General features: G+C 52.7%; 1 protein-coding gene across 8 annotated transcripts in view; it reads right to left on the bottom strand.

The window, feature by feature from the left end:
• KDM2B (lysine demethylase 2B) overlaps positions 1 to 15,572 on the bottom strand; it is a 150,759-nt gene that overhangs the window by 81,876 nt on the left and 53,311 nt on the right. For 5 of the 8 annotated variants that reach the window (XM_084762673.1, XM_084762678.1, XM_084762675.1 and 2 more), the window contains 4 exons: positions 14,608 to 14,786; positions 14,231 to 14,337; positions 1,955 to 2,048; positions 884 to 1,037 (listed from right to left, as the gene is read on the bottom strand). In XM_084762673.1, coding sequence (XP_084618799.1) covers positions 884 to 1,037; positions 1,955 to 2,048; positions 14,231 to 14,337; positions 14,608 to 14,786 — 534 coding nt within the window. Of the gene's footprint in view, positions 1 to 883; positions 1,038 to 1,954; positions 2,049 to 3,398; positions 3,565 to 4,620; positions 4,642 to 5,233; positions 5,346 to 14,230; positions 14,338 to 14,607; positions 14,787 to 15,572 lie in introns of those variants that run through there. The other 3 variants (XM_084762680.1, XM_084762679.1, XM_084762681.1) reach the window with 3 other exon arrangements.

Here is a 15,572-nt window from a genome sequence, read left to right as displayed (position 1 = left end):
TCTCATTGTATGTATCTATGTGTCTCTTTGTTTGTGTCTCACTCTGTGTGTGTATGTGACTGTGTGTGTCTCTCCCTAGATACCTGGACACTGTTGTAAGTAACTCAGTCTACAGCTAAAAGTCCTCTGTCTCTAAGAACAATAGAAAGGAGGCCCACACCTCCCTGGGAGGTTCTTGTTCCATTTTTCAGGTGAGAACACCGAGGCAGCAAAGCTGAAGTGACAACTAAGGAAGTTCATCACTCTTGCCTAGAGCTTGTGTCCAGGTCCATGTGGCACACTCACACCTTCGATAGCAGCGTGCCCTGTCATCTTCCCAGAGAAATCTCTACATCAGTGACCCTCTAACGCAGTTCCTCACGTTGCTGTGATCCCTCTAACCATAAAAATCCTATCACTGCTACTTCATAACCATAATTGTGCTGTTATGAATTGTAATGCAACTATCTAAGACCCTTGAGAAAGGGTTATTTGGCCCCCAAAGGGGTCACAACCCACAGGTTGAGATCCCCTGCTCTAGAGGAAGGCCTAAGAAAGACATTCAAGTTTCCCCAGAGGAAAGATCTGAGGCTTGTTCAAGGGACAAAGAAGTCTACCTCACAGGTATGGTGACTCGAGTTATACGCTTTCTCTGGAGCCTGAGACCTGCTCCCCTCAGGGTACACCCAATGGCTCATCTAATCCTTTGGCCTGTAGAAGCTTTATGGCCTACATACATACATACACACACACACACACACACACACACACACACACACACACACACACAGGCTCACTTGGCGGCCTCCAACCCTGGCTAAGACCACAGGATGGCAGGAGGCTGCTCCCAATATTGGGGAAGCCAGTGGTTGGCCGACCCCAAGCCAGCCACAAAAGAACCTACCAGAAGGGATGAAAAATGTGTAGCCTTGCTTCAGCTCAATTCTTTGGCATCGTTCCACGCGGTCACCCAGAAAGATGTCACTCTGTTTGCCCGACAGCACCCACTCCTCATACAGCGCCAAGTTGTGCAGGGTTGGGGGGATCAGCCAAAATATCTAGGGAGGGAAAGGAGGCAGTTAGGCCCATGTCTCTGATTTCTTCCAGGCTCTGAACAAACCCAAAAGAGCCCCACCTACTTGGGGACGGACAAGGAGGGTAGCAAATCAGTCTGTCTGGGCTCCCCAAGCAGGGCTCAAAGCAGGGAGGGAAGGCTCTGGCTACCTTTGCGGTATCTCCATTCCAACTGAAATACCAAGGCAGGAATGCTTCCTGTACTGGGTCGCACATTTTTTCTCCTGAGCCACAGGCTTGTCAGGGAAGTGGGGAAAGGAGTGGAAGGGAATTTCCTAAGATGCATGACAAAATGGCCCAATAAATAAACTCAGCCTGTGCTCACTCCAGAGGAGGGAAAACATCTGGAATCAAGTGGGCCGGCTTCCTCCCAGAACCTCCTCCAACACTGCCGTTTACCCAGATGAGCCAGGCGCACGTGGGCATTCTCGGAGAAGCCCTTCATCCCTGCAGGGACGTCACACACAGAAGCAAACACAGCAAAGCTCCCCGGAATGCATTCCCGACTACCTCCTTTTCGGAGTGACGTCATACCTAGCCCCAGCGGAAAACACTCTGCCTCCTCTACTCTAAAGTGAAAAGACTCCGTGCCAGAGCTGAGACAAAGCTGAGGCGCTTCCCGCTGGGACTTCTTAAGAGCTGCAAACTGGCCTAGGGCACTTAGGATACCAGACTGCGCAAGTAGGTATGAATACGTGACCCCCTCCTCTCCAGAAGGAGAGACAGAGAGCCAGGAGCTTGTCCCAGGGGATGAAGTGGCCCTGCAGTACTCAGTGGGCAAGGGGCAGGGGGCCGGGGGGGGGGGGGGGGGGGGGACACGACACACGACGGACAGAGGTAAAAGAAGGGAAGAGAAAATCTTGCGGCGAGTACAAAAGCTTGAGGCAATACAAGCACTCACCTTTCCACCACGGAAAACATGGTACCACACGGAGGTGCCTCCAAAGTCAATGTGGAAGTCAGTGAAACAACCCTTCACGCTCATCAGACAGTACCTGTAAGGGTGGGGGCAGAGAGCACAAGTCAACCCCAAACCACAGGCGGAGCAACTGCTCCAGAGCCACCTGACCAGATGCCCTTTTATAAAGGTTGCAGATGGGGGAATTTCCTCCTCTTTTTTTAAAAAACCGAAATCAAGTGGAGTTCCCCTCCTGGGGGATGCCCCTGTGATCAGGTGACAAATCTCAAGCATGGGTCTCCTACCACAGACGCTCAGAGGCAGCATCTTGGTTTTCAGGTTCCCAGGAGAACTGGCAACCCACAGGCGGCTATCAGTTCCGACCCCTACCCCACCAACCCCGCCCACCTCGGAGGCTTCCTTTCTGTTCCCTCACAGCTCTGAAGCTCCCGATAGCTACAGCTCTCCCTAGCTGCCAGCCCCCTTCGCAGCAGCTGGGCCCCCTGGAATTCAGTAGTAAACCACCTGCGTAGTTCGCCAATTAACCGGTTCCCATTCATTGCATTCACACAAGCACTGGTCCGGCCCAGGAACCAAACACGGCACTGAGAGAACTGGGTAAGACTGCAGAAGCTCCCTGCCCTTGCAGATGAGGGCTGCACGGACGGGTAAAGTGAAATGATGCGATCCATGCCTTGCCAAGTAAGCAATGAGGTTAGAAATCCCACCCCGTGTGATTCCATATATATGAAATGTCCCAAGTAAGGGAAGCCAAAGAAGAGAGGCACACAGACATAGGAGTGGTGGCCAGGGGCTGGGGGTCGGGGTCGGGAGTGGGGGTGGGGTGGGATGGGGATGACACTAATGAGTATTGGGGTTTCATTCGAGCAGGATAAAGATACCCTAAAACTGACGGCGTGGATGCACACCTTTCTGTGAACACACTAGGAAACACTGGGTTGCACACTTTTTCAGTGTGAATGATATGTGAATTTTTTTAATCTCAAAAAAGCTGTTCTTATCTTTTTTTTTTTTTTTAAGCTGCGGTATTAAGAGAAGGGTCCTGGGATCAGAGAGGGGGTGAAGAACTCCAGCAACAGAAGCTAGATCACAGGTTGCCCATTCAAGAAGAGAAGGGACCCACAGCGTCCCTCCCTTGCAAACACTAAAGGGTAGACAGCCCAGCCTTCCTTGCAGGTACACAAGCAGTCTCCTGTTCCACCCCCCAACATGCTACCGGCCCTAGGGGTGCACAGAGCCTGAGGAAGAAGAGGGCACCCCGCTGGCTTCCAAGTCCAGGCCTGGCAAAAAAAAAATGTTAGCCCCCTACCACTGACCCCCTATCCACAAGAGCCCCGGGGGGGGGGGGGCACAAAAGAGCAGTCTCTCCTCCCTCAGTCTCATCTTGACAGCTCCAGAGGCCCGCGGACAAGCTTACCCCACTGACCTCTTTTCCCGCTGCACTTTGCTCTGCCGTGGTTTGGGGAAGAGGGATGGAATGGGGCGGGGACCTGCAGGGAGGAGCCAGCCGCAAGCCCGAGTGGAGGGGGTTCGGGGGAGTCGTGCTGGCTGTGCTGGCTAGAAGGTTGGAGGGCTCCAGGAGCCCCCTCTTCTGGTTCCCTTTAGCACCTCTCTGTTCAGGTGGACCCGGGGCTCAGCAATATGCAAGCAGCGTGCCGGGCGTCCCTCCTCCGGATAGGCTGGAAGGAGCCTTAACCGTGTGTCTGCAGGAGGCTGACAAATCAGAAGGCCTCCCAGTACATCAGAGCCCCGCTGCCTAGCAACCCCATCGGAGGGGTGTAGTTGACAGCCCAGGACTGTCACGAAGCTGGCACTAGGGCTGCTCAAGTCCTGACTGAAGCTCTTCACCCTGCCGGCCCGCCCACCCAAGGCAACGCAAACAGGTTCTCTGACTTAAGACCTGGGAGAGCTTCCCTCCAAAGAATGGGGGTCCTGACGCCCTACCCTACCCCACCCTCATGGACCACACCGGCCTCTTTTCCTCTAAGCTCCACTTCAAAATATTAGTCCTCATTTCCTTTAAACAAGCTCGTCCTCTCGGGTTTTTTTTTTTCCCCTTCTTCTTCTTCTCTTTTTTAATCTAACCTTGGTTTCCACCCCCTCCAGGCCTCAGCTGAACACAGACTAGAGAAAACAATTTAAGAGTGTGGGGTGGAGCCAAGAGAACACGCTTCCTTCAGCCTGCAGCTGGATGCCCACCGGGTACCTACAGCAGGGAAAAGGGACCAGGGTTGGGTTGTCCGGCTCTAGGACCCCTGGGACTGCTTGTCCAAACGGGTCACTCCCACTTAACCCATCTTCCAGCCCTCTGCCCTTACTCCTCATAGGGAAAACTAGGCTTCTCTGGCTGTGTGCCCAGGGAAAAGTTCTCCAAGTGTAGCCTGTGTCTGATCTGCCCTCAGGGGCCCATCGTGTGCTTCCAGACCGGCCTCTTCTCATGTGGGTCCCCTCCACCTCTCCCACCCGACACGCCCTTATTAGGCTAAAGTGGCTGTGGCAGAGTGGCTTTGTACTGGCCCCTGCAGTCCAAAGACAAACCCTTAAGCTTGCCACACCAAGGCTCCCATCCTCGCTGACTGGGGGCTCCCTCTTCGTTCCTGCTCTCCCTGGCGCTCCTGCTCTCTCTGGCGTGACGCCTTTGCACTGACCTCTACAGCTTCCTCCTCCCAAGCGCACCGCAGTCACATGGGCACCCCGGCTCGGCTTGGTGCCACAGCCAGCCCGCCAGCTAGCCAGGCTTCCGCAACGGCAAGGCTGGACAGCCACGCACGCGACATCCCCAACCCTCCCCCACCCCGCCCTCCCCCAGGTGGCTTCAAAGCACCCTGCAAGTTCGCAGCTGAAATTGCTGACATCTGTAGCGCAGGAGCTCAGTCCTTCAGGGGCTGGAAGCTGGGGATGGAAGCTGGGGATGGAGGGAGGTGAAAGGGGGTGCTGCACCTGCCACACCAACTTTGGGACGCAGCCTGGGGTCTGCAGAGGCGGGGTAGCCCCACCTTGCCCTTCTCTCTCCTCCAACTTCCAGAAACTCTCCCCCAGGTGGCCCAATTGGCGTCCCCTTGGGCAAAGGACTGATGGAGAGAGACCCAGGAAAGCTGGCAACGGGTGGCGAGCTGGAGGCGCCGCGCGGGCGCGAACGTACACTTCCCACACTTCCAACCCGCCCCGGGGAGACACAAAGCACAGCTCAGCGACGCCGGCCGCGCATTCCGCGGGCAGGAGGCCACCCACACCCGCCCCACGCGCCACAAAGGAGGTTACCCTCAGCGGCCGGCCGTGAGCGGCTCCGGGGCGTCCCCTTCGGCAGAGGCTCGACGCGCAGCAGAACCCTAAGGCAACGGCACCGGAGCCCCCTCCACCGCGCTGCCAGGCCCCAGCCCAGGACGCTGGGGCCCTCTCGTGCGCCTTCCTTCCTCCGAGAGACAGGCGCAGCCTGCGCTCATCCCCGCGCTGAAACTGAACACCCGCGAGGCACGGAGGCCGCCAGGGAGGTGGAGAGGCCGCAGCTCTAGGGAAGAGCTACCTCCAAGCCACACTCAGCGCCCACTCCTGCGCTCCCTAACAGCCTGAGGACAACTGGGTGCGGGGGTTTTCCGGAGTGTAGACACCACCTCGCTTCCCAGGTGGTGACCTAATATAAAGCCACCTTCCGCTGGGCATGGTGGAGCACGCCTTTAATCCCAGCACTCGGGAAGCAGAGGCAGGTGGATCTCTGGGAGTTTGAGGCCAGCCTGAGCCCAGGACAGCCAGGGCTGTTACACATAGAAACCCTGTCTCGAAAAACCAAAACCAAAACCAAACCAATAAACAAACAAACAACAAAAAAAAGCCACCTTCCATAAATATTCACCCTCAGGCACAGCTGGAGGGAGGACCAGGGCTAAAATTTCTGGGGAGTATGTGATGGGAAGAGGTGAGGCTCTGTCCCTAAGAGACTGGCTGTGTGACCTTGGGCAACTGCTTCCCTCTCTCAGAGTAAATTTTTTTTGTTTTGTTTTTCGACACAGGGTTTCTCTGTGTAGCCTTAGCTGTCCTGGACTCGCTTTGTAGACCAGGCTGGCCTCGAACTCACAGAGATCCACCTGCCTCTGCCTCCCAAGTGCTGGGATTAAAGGCCTACGCCACCACTAGAAGGAGGTAACCGCAAGTTCATGGGCATTCTAGAAGATTCTTCCCCTGCCTGCCCCCTCAGTAGCCCTGTAACCTTAAGGCACAGGGGTGATAACAGGAATTCAATGGGATAAGTAGCCATTAATTAGAAACTACATTGTTCAACCCAAATTCACAACAGTGTGAGCTCATTCCCAGCATTTCAGCTGAGAAAGCCACCGTGGAGAGTGCAGCCTCTCACCCTGAACAGGAGAGTGGCCAGTACTCAATCACCACCTCTGTGAGCCGAAATTAACAACCTAACGGGGCCAAACCATTCACTGACTTTAGGTAAAAAGTATCAATGTACCTCTCCGGCTCAGGGTCACCGAGAACAAGACCCTCCTTCCAGCCCTGCCCCTACCACCTTTGACCTTCCTCCAAAGCCACAAGACGTTTCTCAAGAGGCAGAGACTAGAGAATTACTGTCAGTTTGAGGCCAGTCAGGTCTACAAAGCGAGTCCAGGACAGCCAGGGCTATACAGAGCAACCCTGTCTCCGAAAAACAAAACATAAAGTCAACAACAACAACAACAACAGCAACAAGAAACCAAATTCCATTCTCTGGTCAAACACTATACTGTGGAAAGCCATCGATGTAATTAGGTTCTAACTAAAGTGTTGACAGTAACCGTTATATTCATGATCTTTTAAGACAGTGTAACCTCTCTGTCGTCTTTCATCACTCCCCCTTTATGCAAACACAGAACCGATTTCCAGGCGCTCTACGACACAAGCATTCTGTCTATAAGCTTAGATTGTAACTAGTTGGATTTTTTTTTTTTTAAAGCAGGTATAGGTTTTTCCTGTTGAAAGGTAAAATTAACAGCTCCGGTCACTGGGGGAAGTGGCCTTTGGGCAGGAATTTTTGCCACATTTAGAATCTGACTTGGAGTTAAATAAAGCTGGCAGGAGGCCACGCTAGCATCTGGACCACGGAGTTGGAATGAGAGGATGACTGGGGCAGGGAGAGGACACAAATACCTGCTTCTTGACGGAAGGACCGTATGCGACCCTGTGGTGGAAAAAGAACATCAACATCGATCTTAAATGCTTATCAGCTTATGACCTTGGACAGATTCGCTCTTTTAGGAACTTGCCATCATACTGAGCCACTTCGGGAGCCTCTAACTGGTGACTCCATAGCTTCAACCAAGTTCTGGGTATCCATGCCTGAGCTAGCATTTTGTTGTTGTTGCTGTTGTTACTTTTACATATGCACTATATATTGGGTTTGTTCTGTGTTGTTTATTTTTTTTTATTTTTGAGACAGGGTCTCACTATGTACCCCGGCTGTCCCGAAACTCACTCTGTAGACCAAGCTGGCCTTGAACTCACAGAGGTTCAACTGAGGCAGAGGAGCCTCTGCCTCCCAGGTGCTGGGATTAAAGGCGTGTGTGCACCACTACACTTACAGCTCACTTACAGCTATTTTAATCATGTAAATAATTCCAAGAGAACCTCTCCTGGGTTTGGTGACAGATACCTGAAATCCCAACACTTAAAAGGGAGAGTCGGGAGGATCAGTTCAAGGCCAGCCTGGGCTCCTTAAGACTTTGTCTAAAACAACAGAACAGAATTTCTCAAGGGCAGCCTCTCACTTCTTTACAAGCCCCAGGAGCCACTACTGTTTTACACTCAGCAGCTCTATTGCCTTCACTGAGCCACTGTGAATGTGAGTCTCTTTATTAGTAAAGTGATGATACAAAACACATCTGTATCCCTACAGGGCCAGGGAAACTGGTAGAGATGTTAAGGGGAAAAAAAAAAAAAGCCAAGAATCTCAGGGTCTGGAGCCCAGTGTGTGTCAGTTTCCAGTCTGAAGTCCACAGCTGACAGTTCCCCTACCTAGTAAGGCACAGGTGATCACTCAAGGTGCCAGCAAACATCTAACCTGGAAGACGTGGCAGTAACAAGTGGGAAGGAGACCCGGCTGGAAAGCAGAGCCCACCAGACCCCCAAAGGCGGCTATGCGGACTTCCCATCCCACCGAGGCCTCCCCCGCCACAGTTCACACCTGCTGCACCCTCCTATCTTCCCACAGCACGGGAGAGGGACAGGCCCGGGCAGACATAGCCTCCGTGCAGGGGGACAGACTGAAGCTCCCAAAGTAGAGGAAGGGAATGTGATGGCCCGATGCTGGAATGGTCAGTAAAACTGCTTTTTTTTGGGTGGGGGGGTGGAGTGGTTGAGACAGGGTCTCCTATGTAGCCTTAGCTGTCCTGGACTCGCTTTGTAGACTCGGCTGGCCTCGAACTCAGAGTGATCCACCTGCCTCTGCCTCCCGAGTGCGGGGATTAAGGGCGTGCACCACCATGCCCGGTGTGTTTCAGGCTCTTCTTACCCAATGCTTCCCCCAGATTTTCTTGTAAGCTGAATAAAACCGTACAGTAAAATCCTCCCTTCACAATCATCCGGGCTGCAAACATGCTGAACTTGAGCCTGCCTTTTTGCTGGAATTCTGAGCTCCCTGACTGTAGGCCCACGGCCTATCATTACAGTAGCAATGCTCACTGCCAAAAGCCCCGCCGCTATGGCAGGCGAGTGAGGAGGAGCCTCGCTAATCCCTCTGTGCGATGCATTGCCATGCCCAGTCCCTAGTGGAAAAAGTGCACACATGTCCAGACCTAGGGGACCATGGAAGCCTCAGAACACACCCCTCCCTCCCTCTCCCCTTTCAAGGGGCGGAGCTAAGCTAGGGCTAACACTGGCTGGGAGAGCACTTGCCTGGCATCTCAGCCACCAAAGAGACAAAGGGAAGGGGAGAGGAGCTGGGCATGTAGCTCACTTGGTAGAGTGTGTGTCTAGCAAGCATGAAGCCCTGTGTTTGATCACACAACATCCCATAAGAACAAGACCTACGCCAGGCGCACGCTTTTAGTCCCAGCACTCAGGAGGCAAAGGTGGGCAGATTTTCGTGAGTTCAAGGCCAGCCTGGTCTACAAAGTGAGTCCAGGACAGCCAGGGCTACACAGAGAAACCCTGTCTCAAAAAACAAAAATCAAACAAACAAAAAAAGACTTGGGAGTCTGGGGAGATGGCTCAGTGGTAAAGAGTACTTGCTGCTCTTATAGAAAACCTAGGCTTGGTTTCCTGCACCGACATGGTAGCTGACAGCTATTTCTAGCGCCAGGAGTAGATACCATGGACGAGAGAGAGAGAGAGAGAGAGAGAGAGAGAGAGAGAGAGAGAGAGAGAGAGAGAATGAATGTGTGTATGCAAAACATTCAGTCACATAAAATAAAAATGAATTTTTAAAAATTTGAGCCAGGTGTGGCCTTTAACCCAAGTACTCAGGAGGCAGAGGCAGGTGGATCACTGCGAGTTCGAGGCCAGCCCAGTCTACAAAGACAGTTCTAGGGCAGCCAGGGCTATAAAACATAGAACCCGTCCCAAAAAACAAAAACAAACAAACAAAAAAAAAACCCACCAAACCAAAACAGACATGGATGGGCCATACACCTGTAATCCCAGTAGTCCAGAGGCTGAAGCCAGGGAATCAGAAGCTAAGTCCTCCTTGCCCATACAGTGAATTCAAGGCCAATTTGGGCTACATGAGATCCTGTCTCAAAGAGACCATAACTCTTCCAAAAGGAAAATAAGGGGAAAAAAAAAAAAAAGAGGTGGAGCCACACCCTTCGAGTATGAGCTGGACTAATGAACACACATAACAGAAGGAAACGGGCCATGACTTTCAAAGTTAGGTCATCCGAGCACTATGTCCTCGTGGGTCTTCCCGGGCGCACTGACTCTTGGGAACCAGCTGCCATGCCATGAGGGCATTCACACAGCCTTGTGGAGTGGGCCACATGTGAGGAACCCAAGCCTCGCTGGCTTCCTGACAATGGCCTTGTCAGGGCTCCATTTCAGAAGTGGATCCTTTAGCCCTAACCTTAAGACAGATGCGGCCTCGACCGAAGCCTCGACATAAGCTCCCCAAGAGCCCTTGAACAAAACCATCCTGCTGTTTCTCGATTCCTGGCCTGTGGTGTCTTAAAACATTGGGGGGCACAGCTGGGCGTGGTGGCGCACACCTTTAATCCCAGCACTCGGGAGGCAGAGGCAGGTGGATCGCTGTGAGTCTGAGGCCAGCCTGGTCTACAAAGCGAGTCTAGGACAGCTAAGGCTACACAGAGAGACCTTGTCTCGGAAAAAAAAATAAGAACATTGCGGGGCTCGGTGGGGTGAATGGAGCAGTCATTTCGGACCTGAACTCACAGTGACCCTCTTGCCGTACCCTCAAGAGCAGGTAGGACTGTAGGTGTGTGCCACCACTCCTGCCTCTGTTGAGTTCTTCTCTCTTTTTTTTTTTTTTAGGATGCTAAAGTGAAGGGCGATGGCTCCACAACAGTAAGCAGCCAGGATGAGGATATTCCCCACTGTTCCGTGAGGAGTAATTCTGCAGAGTCACGGCAACTCTGCAGGGCAGAGCCGAGGGGAAGGAGGCAACACCAGGAGTACAGGGTGATGTCAGTCTTCATCGGGGCCACACCTCCTTTCTCTCTCTCCTTTATTCACACCCTCTGCTCTTCGCTCCTCTGAGGCAGCACTTATTAAACTGTACCACTTCCTCGCTGCTTGCTTGTCTTGTCACCACAATGTATGCGCCATGAGAATGGGGCCTGGGCTTTAAACACCACGGTCTCATAACTAACTTAAAGTAGCCTACGCGACATAACGAAGGAACACCCGCTAAAAGCTTTCGTCTCCCTCAAAGTCTCAGGTACCCCGATTCCATTCACCTTCCCCGGCCTCCAGACTCTCAACCGAAACCTATTACAATTCCCAACCCTCTGAGCGAGGTGGGGGGAGCCTCAGTGTTTGTCACATGTCCCCCTCCACATCGCAAACCTGCATCATCCTGCCATGCAGGAGAGCCCTCAGCTGTCTGTTCAGTAGGCGCCTCCAGCAAGGAAGCACTGTGACTCCCAGAAACAATGTCATTTTAATTAAATTCCACAGAACCATTCCACAGTCCCAGAGGACCCCATCAGGGTGGGATTTTTTTTTTCTTCACCTTGCTTATGAGCATTTGAAATCAGCCTTCTTTTCAGGCAAACAAATGGACTATCTCCAAGGTGACAATGTCCTTCCTAGCAAGGTTCAAATCCTATAATAAGTTCCCATGGCCACAGACGGGAGTTTGGGAATCTATTTTACACACAATCTCACCAATACATCTGAGACATGTGGGCCTAACAAGTCACAGATTTATGTCCTATTGTTCTGGTAATTACGAGTCCCTAAATGAGGCTAGGTCTTACCATTTAAAGGAAATCTTTCCATAAAGCGAAGACTATACCAAAGCACCCAAAAAGGTACGGCCGACCTTAATAGGAATTTATATCGCCCAGCACAATCTATTTTATTTCCTAACGATACGCCCAGGTGTGAGCACCTCTTTTCTTGTCTGCTTAGATGTAGGCCAGGCAGCCTCCTCCACCTCCAATGCACAAAGCAGGAGCACTTGAAGATCACAAGCTTGGAGCCCTGCCTGGGTTATATATTGAGGCCCTATCAACCCACCCTCCCCAGAACTAGGGAGACTGCTCAGTGTTTGTATGAGTGCCTGCCATGCAGGCATGAAGACCCGAGTTCAGATCCCAGAAACTCACATAAATCCCAGGGTGCGGCGGCCCTGCTGTAGCTCTAATTCCTCGCGAGGCTAAGGCAGGGGGGATCCTTGAAGTGAGCTGGCTAGCTATACCAGGAAAGCTCTGGGATCAACTGAGAGACCCTTACCAGCTGATTGGCCTCAGACCAGTACCAAGACATCTCCTGGTTCTGTTAGGTGTCCTCATCCCCAGAATTCAGTTTGCACACCTTTCTGCCACTGTTGGATTAACAGCTGACTCTCCATATGTTGGACATCCCATTAGGACAGAGTACCCTACCCTGTCTCCTCAGCACAACTAAGATGCTCCTCAGTTCACTGCTGCTAAATCCATCAATGAAAACAGTCACTGGGCCAGTCGTAACCTGCTTCTTTCTTACAGCTCCATCTTCACCGTGTGTGTGTGTGTGTGTGTGTGTGTGTGTGTGTGTGTGTGTGTGTCTCTCTCTCTCTCTCTCTCTCTCTCTCTCTCTCTCTCTCTCTCTCTCTCAATCCCGTCCTGAACCTAACATTTTCTCTGCCCTTCAAAGCCCAGTTAGGAATCAAGAGGGGGCTCAACACGTCTGCTCTCTCTGAGCATGCCGGGCTGCTTGAGAGAGCAATCGGTTCCCACAAAACCCTGACCTGTGACTTTGGGTATGCACACTGTGGTACACACCCACACACACGCGCACAATAAACAAACAAACAAATAAGTAACATTTTAAAGAAAAACAGGAGATGGTGGTGCATGCCTTCAATCCCAGCACTTGGGAGGCAGAGGCAGGGGGATCTCTGTGAGTTTGAGGCCAGCCTGGTCTACATAGTGAGTCCCAGGACAGCCAGAACTACGTAGAGAGACCCTGTCTCAAACAAAACAAAGAGTAAAAACCCCTGCCCCCGAGTTAACTGGCCCCTGCCCTCCAAGAAGACCCCCTGAGAACAAGAGTGCTGTCTGGGTTTATTTCCCATTGCCTAGAAGCACGGCAGCTTGTGCTGCATGGCGAGTAAGGGCGGAGCCCCTTAGCCTTATTCATCTCAGAACATTTTGCTGTGACTGAACTGGAACAGAACAGAGCTGGACGCAAGCCCTGCGCCCCTCCCTCTGCACCTGGGACCCTAGTCTCTGCCTTTTGATGCAGCCTAAATCCAAGGAACACACTGAGCTTTAGCTTAGAGGGGAACTAATGAGACAGAGACAGAAGGAGAGAGAGAGAGAGAGAGAGAGAGAGAGAGAGAGAGAGAGAGAGAGAGAGAGAGAAATAGGCACGCGCGCGAACACTGAGAAACCCAGGGCCAGAGTGCTAGCCTGCCTCACAAAGCCTGGCACGCATTCAACACAGGCTGGATGGAAGGCTGAGGGAAGAAGGAGTTCACGCCTGAGACTTCCTGGGGGCGCTGCTGGCAGCAGGATTCAGCGGAGATGCTAATGGATCCAGGCTGTCAGCGCCAGTCTTTCTGGGAAGCCTGCATCTCCTTCCCATTTCAGGGAGGGAAACAGAGGGTCTGTAATGGCAGGAGTATCCACAGCGACTTCCTGCTCCAGATGGTCCATTATTCAAACCCTTTAATGGGAGAGGACTCCCGAGTGCCCCACCCCCATCCCCCTCACCCCCTGTCCATACTGAACAGCGGGCTCAGAGCATGCCAGTCATGTGCCCTGTAGTGAAGTCTCTGCTCTCATCTGTGCCACCCTCCAATCCACAGGGCACCACTGAAGGCACGACAGGTGACTAAGCTGACCCTGAGCTTTGCTTGGGAAAAGTGCTTCTGGATCAGAGGTTCTAGGTCTCAACACCAAAGGGAAGAGAAGCGAGGCAGACAGATGGCTCTGTGGTTAAAAGCACCTGCTACTCTTGCAGAGGGCTCAGCCTTGGTTCCCAGCATCCACATCAGAGGCACGTAACTCCTTGTCCTCCCAGGAGATCCGGCACACCAGGCATCCATGCACGTGCGCATATACACACACACACACACACACACACGCAGGCAGTCACACACAAAGATTAAAGGAATCTTAAAGGAAAGAGAGATACTAGACTACCCTCAGGACAGTATTGATGCAAAAGCAGTGGCCAGTGTGGACATGTCACTCTAAAAATGCCACGCCCAGGGCACTGTCACACTGTCATCTGTTTCAAGAACAGATGCTTGTGTACCCATGCACAAACATGGACGCCACTGAGGCAGCCCCCCCCCCTCTTCTCAGATCACTCAAGAGCTCTCAAGAGAAGCTGTGTGGAGGGCTCAGGGCCAACAAGAAGGAAGGCGTAGCCCATCACAGGGCCCAGAGGCCTACACCCCAGGGAGATGACATGCCAGTTTGTTCACACCCAGGAATTCATCTCTCATGTCACCATCATGGACCAGCTTAGCTTGGGGGGGGCGCTCAATCCTTTACCTCAGAAGCAACACTGACAGCCACATCTAGGACGAGGAAGCCTCCTTGCCAATCAATACCCACGAGGTTGGGGTTCCACCCCTGCCCAGTCCCCCCACCAGCCAAGCAAGCTTACTTTTTCACTTTGGGGTACTTCATCTCCGCAAGGGCATTTGTGGCTTCGGTCTGCTTTTCTTTTAGGTGCTGGGGCCACATGTTGTCCACCCAGTCCACAAGGTCCACCTGAAAGCCAGTCCATTGTAAGGGACCCCACCCCCCACAGCTCCTGCAGACAGTCCAGAGGGAACTACCCACCCCCCTCCGCCTGAGGAGGCCCTGGGTGCCTTCAGCTAGGCTGCCTCCCCCAGGTCACCGATCTAGGTGCCACGACATTTCCCCCACCACACCAACCCCAGCCACGCCCACCCAGCCACTGCATCTCACAAAGAATGCAACGTGGAGGCAAGTGGGTGGCAGGCAAGGATGGAAGGTGCCATGAGGGCATTGGCATACCACAGTGGGGCGCTTGACCAGATGCTCCAGCTTCGTATGGCTGAACTCGAGGCTGATGACGTTGTACAGTTTGTCCCGCTGTGCCTCTGGTGTCTCGTAGTAACGCACGAACTGGGACATGCTCATCTCGGTGCCCTTCTGGGTGTTCACGTCCATCACGTCCACTAACCGGCGACTCCCTGCGGATAGAACGCACACACTGCTCACCGTGACCAGCTTAGCCCTCCGGAGCCTGTGAGGGAGCACCCCCATAATCAACAGCTGCTTCTCCTACAGAGTCCCCACCCCCACTCCCCTACCCCCCGCCACCACCCTCCTCACCTCTATTTCAAGTCTGCCAATGACTGGCTAGTTCTACGTCAACTTAACACAAGCTACGGTCATCAGAGGAGGAACCTCAACTGAAGAAAATGTCTCTATAAGATTGGGCTGCAGGCTGGGCGTGGTGGCGCGCGCCTTTAATCCCAGCACTCGGGAGGCAGAGGCAGGTGGATCACTGTGAGTTTGAGGCCAGCCTCGTTTATAAAGTGAGTCTAGGACAGCCATGACTATACAGAGAAACTCTGTCTCAAAAAAATCAAAAAATATGAAAACAAAAGAAAAACAAAAAAACAAAGACTGGGCTGCAGGCAAGCCTATGGAGTAGTGGTTCTCAACCTTCCGAAATGCTGAGGTCCTTTAATGCGGTTCCTTATGTTAGGTTGGCCCCCAACCATAAAATTATTTTCATTTCTATTTTTCATAACTATAATTTTGCTACTGTTATGAATCATATCATGATTATCTATGTTTTCTAATGGTGTTAAGAGACCCCAGGTTGAGAACCATTGCTACAGCATTTTCATTAGTGACTGATGTGGGAGGGCCCAGCCCATCGTAGGTGGGGCCGCCCCTGGGCTGGTGGTCCTATGAATGGTGGCCCAATGGAAAAGCGCAGGTGCCTTCTGCTGAGCAAAGTCCAGCCT

This window comes from Acomys minous, assembly GCF_964271855.1.
Source record: "Acomys minous genome assembly, chromosome: 16".
NCBI lineage: Eukaryota > Metazoa > Chordata > Mammalia > Rodentia > Muridae > Acomys > Acomys minous.
This window is presented reverse-complemented; position numbering and strand designations above follow the sequence as displayed.